This window comes from Epinephelus moara, chromosome 18 (genome assembly GCF_006386435.1).
Source record: "Epinephelus moara isolate mb chromosome 18, YSFRI_EMoa_1.0, whole genome shotgun sequence".
NCBI lineage: Eukaryota > Metazoa > Chordata > Actinopteri > Perciformes > Serranidae > Epinephelus > Epinephelus moara.
The window spans coordinates 3082254-3086771 of NC_065523.1; the positions used below are offsets into that span (position 1 = coordinate 3082254).

Genomic DNA, 4518 nt, shown 5'->3' on the forward strand with positions numbered 1-4518 from the left:
AGAGAAGATTAAAGCGTCAAATTGCGGTAAAAGATGCTGTATAAAAGACAGGCTACAACTTTTTTTCCTTGTCCCCCCCTGGAATTATTCTCTAAAATTTTACTGTTTATTGTCCCCCCCAACTATGAAATGGGATTTTCGCCCCTGAACCTCGGAAGATTTGTCTTTTAACTCCCATTTAAAACGTTTGTTTTGTGTATTCATCTGCGTAATATTGCGGAAATTAGGCCTATCCTAACCCGAAAAGGTGCAGAAAATTGGTCCACGCTTTTGTTACCTCTGGGCTGGATTACTGTAATTCCCTATTATCAGGTAGCTCTAATAAGTCTTTAAACACTCTCCAGGTAATTCAGAATGCAGCAGCACGTGTACTGACAGGAACTAAGAGGCGAGAACACATTTCCCCTGTTTTAGCTTCTCTGCACTGGCTCCCTGTAAAATCCAGAATTGAATTTAAAATCCTACTGTTAACTTATAAAGCTCTAAATGGTCAGGCTCTGTCATATCTTAGAGAGCTCATAGTGCCATATTATCCCACCAGGTCTAAAATTGAAAATGTATTGGCTGTGTTGTTTCTTTAACAAGAAAATAATAATAATAGGTTGTGCCTGTGTTCCACAGCAGGCACCCCTAACAAGGTGCCTCATTGTGATGTAGTACCTAATAGGATAAAGCTTCCTGTGTGACATACTAAGGCTGTTGTATCTGTGATTGGTATCTTACCATGTGACCAGCTTTGAGGATCCAGTAGAATGCAAAGTTCTTATAAGTCTTGTAAAAAGCTCCAGTAATGCCCGGGTAGGAGGGGTTATTCAGTGGGGTCCACCTCAGCTTGTTAAACCCAGGCAGCCCCTCCCACTTCAGCCTCTTCACCCACAGCTCCTGACCTGAGACAGCATGTACAAATCATGTGACAGGAAGTAGACATCCATGTGGCACAGCTCTCTGCAGAGGAACTAGATATGTGGATGGGTTTACAGCACAGACAGCACTGCTGCTCGTGCTGAACGGAAGGCAATACACTGAGTAGGTTACCCATGGTGTCCACTATGAGATCCAACTGTCCATTGTAGATGGTGACGTTGACTCCAGCCTTCAGCAGCTGGTCCACTACATCCACCACAGGCCTCATAAAGTCTCCTACCATGTTGCTGAACACACCCTCTGCCTGGCCTAGACATACAGCACACACAGGAGAGGGACAACCATTGTAGAGGACAAAATACTGCTTCAAGAATGAGAGTCCACTGTTTAGATACAGTACCTCCCCAGGTAACATTCTGGGGGATGATGCCAAGTTTCTTCCTGATTGGTCCATTCATCAGCTCGCTCAGTGATAGGCTGTGTAGGGGTCGAACATGGCGACGTGTCTGCAGAGCTGGTGGGAAAGAACATGGTAAAAGCTCAAATGAAATGAAAATAAAATAGTACATTATGGGTCATATAATGAACCATTGGATGTGAACAGTTAGCACAGCGTCTTACAGATGAAGTCTTCTCCTGCTGCAGATCTGCGTTTCTCATCCGGCTCCTGGGTCAGGATGTTGTAAAAGTTCACCCCGTTGGTGTTCTGACATGAAAACCAAAACACATTTTATGTGGCAAGGAAACACTTTATATGCAATACTAAGAAAATTACTTCCAGGGCAATCTGTCAGTAACAAAATGTCATGATATTTAGTTGAAATTCCATGGTAACAATTTTTTGCATGCTCACTCAACTCAACTTTATTTATAGAGCACTTTAAAAATAACAACAGCCGTACAAGTGCTGTACATAAACATAAAAACTTAAGACATAAAAAATTAAAAACAATAAAAAAACTAAAACCAGAGCAGAGTCTCATGCTGAGTTGAAAGCCAAGGAATAATGGCTCCACAAAGGCCATTGAGACCAAACACCGTCAATTTTAATGATGTTTGTGTTCTCTTTTGGCCTCTTTAACAGTGTTTTGGTAACGGTGCCAATAGTCCTTTAGGATTTAGAAAGAAACCTGCAGTTTGTCCTTCTTCCACCTGCATTCAGCTTTGTGGCACTCCTGTCTGACTGCACGGGTTCTGTCGTTGAACCAGGGCTGAGGTTTAGCTTTAGGCTGCACAGTTTTTAATGGAGCCACAGAGTCCAGTATTTTTTCGGCAGGAGGAGTGAAACCAGGAGCTGAGCTCCTCCGTATTAACAGATGTTGAGTCAGAGGGGACACAGAGCTTGTCGAAGGCAATAGGCCTGGGACGATCAGTGATCAAATCGTATATTGGCGATTGGAGGGTTGCCAGGCGATTTGCTGGATATCAAGGCGATTTTGAATTTTTAAAAAAACAGCGCTCTACCGTGCATTAAGAGCTGTTTTTTGGGGAAATACATGACTGTCAGAGAAGCCCCGTTTACAAACAGACCTACAATCCATCCCATCTCATCTCCTCTCCTCTCCTCTCCTCTCTCTCTTCTAAGTGGAAGGTGCCCTGTCAGCCCTGCGCTGACAGTGACAGGGCGCATCTCTTTGATCCGAAGACACAGCCCGTTTGCTCATGCTTCCGGGTCGTTCAATAGAGTAACTGCAATTAAATAGGCTATTGTTTTAATGTGTAACTATTGAAATGTTCACAATGGCTTTCATAAATTCCTACAATGTTGCGGCACTGCCGCCTTTGCAGGTTAAAAGTTAATGACAGCGACTTGAAGTGAGGAGGAGCAACACGTCTCCGGCTTGTCAGCGCAGTGGTGTCGGCATCTGGGATAAACCCAAAAAACTCCCAAATTGGAGATGTGGCGTTTTTCTTTGCCACCAAAGCCACAGCGGTGTCAGTGTTGGCTGCCATGCCATGTCGGTAGATGACAGCGCACAGCACCGGGTCAGAGCGACCCACCTCAAATAAAGTCACTTCAAAGCTGGAGAATCAAGATGATACAGCGCGCTGCTTACATTTAAAACCATTTTTATAAACAGTCGCCATTCCTCCTCCACGGCCTGACGTCCACGGGGAGTTAAAGTATGAACAGGCAGCCGGTAAAAGTTCGACAAGAGCGCTGCACTTACCGGCACCGATCCAAGTCTCCGTCACACAGAGGAAATCCAGGCTCCGAGAGCTGAAGAAATCCCTCAGGATAAAAGTTTTGTTCGCCAGAGATCTGGCGTTCATCAGGCCAATCCTGGCAGGAGCTGGGGCTTGTGGTTCGGGAGATCGGGGGGCCCAGAGCAGCGTCCTCAGATGCCGGTGATTCTTCCCCGCGCTGAGAGAGCCGAGGAAGGCAGGGGCGGCGGGGCTGGAGTTCCTCAACCGAGCTGGTGACAGGTACCAAGCAGGCGCCGATGGGATCCAGGAAGAGCCGGGGCACAGCGAAGGGACAGTAGGCTATAATTCATGTCCCGACCGGGAAATAGACTGAGAGCTTGCCAACCAGACTTTCAGCTTCACCTGCCGGTGTTGTGTCCCTACTGGTTTCCAATTTAACTGGTTTCCTTACCCAACAGCTGCAGATGTGCTTCGCCTCCGTCAGCAGATTTGTCACAAATTCACAAACATACACAACATATTACTGGCGATCTTAAAGTCGCAACCCATTATCTGCCACAGCGAATATGCTTCTGTAAGTGAGCACTGCGTACCAGCGACATTAAAAAAAATAAAGGAAAGAAAATATGATATAGGCCTACACAAATTTGCGTCAAGCTGGACTCGATTTCACGTCAACAAAAGACAATATAACACAAACCGCATGTCTACCTGTGTGAGCCACTGAAACTCAAAGAGCGCACAGCTTTCCTCATGTATTAGTAAATTATGTCAGCATCCAGGTAACATTTTGATTTGGGCTGACCTGAGATAACTGGTTACCCTCGGCTTGCCTTGAAAATACCCAAACATATTTATCAATGTTTCTTGTTCTTTTTCCACGAGTCTGCAAACATATTCAGTGCCACATTACAGTCTGCACAACACTGCACACTATGACAACGCCTGTCATGTTTAAAAAGTGACGATCTAACTCGCTCACTGCGTACCTGTAGAGACAGACATAACAGCATGACGTCACCTCTCTCGGACCATGGCGACATTTCTTTTAGTGTGCATCCATAAATGTGAGTTTGTTCTTAGAGCTCATATGTCTCCATCAGAGCTAGCTGCCAGGTTGTCATAGAGTGTAATACTATTATTATTGTGTCATGGTAGTTAACGCTTATACAATTCCGTTTGCTTTTTTAAAATTTCGGCCGACTTTTTTTTTTTTAACTAGCCTAGGTCACGGAAGTCATTTAAAATGCAGCGAAGCATAATACTTAAATTAAAACATAGGCTACTGATGTAACACTCAAATTAGATTTTAAAAAGTGCAAGTACACAAAAAACTACTCAATTAGCCTACAGTGACGTGAGTAAATGTAAGTCCTTGCTTCACCTCTGTAATGATCCAGTGGCTATAAGTGCTTGGTTTTTATTTACATAGGCTATTATTAAGCGTATTTTGAGAGCATTTTCCGAGTTAGATCGTCACTTTTTAAACATGACAGGCTTTGTCAT

At 44.3% G+C, this 4518-nt stretch overlaps 1 protein-coding gene across 1 annotated transcript in view; it reads right to left on the minus strand.

Annotated features, from left to right (window-relative positions):
- The window catches only part of scpep1 (serine carboxypeptidase 1), a 27158-nt gene that overhangs the window by 4309 nt on the left and 18331 nt on the right, over nucleotides 1-4518 (minus strand). Inside the window, exons 7-10 of the mRNA XM_050069173.1 lie at nucleotides 1486-1570; nucleotides 1265-1378; nucleotides 1036-1173; nucleotides 724-887 (exon numbers count right to left, since the gene is read on the minus strand). Coding sequence (XP_049925130.1) covers nucleotides 724-887; nucleotides 1036-1173; nucleotides 1265-1378; nucleotides 1486-1570 — 501 coding nt within the window. The remainder of the gene's footprint in view (nucleotides 1-723; nucleotides 888-1035; nucleotides 1174-1264; nucleotides 1379-1485; nucleotides 1571-4518) is intronic.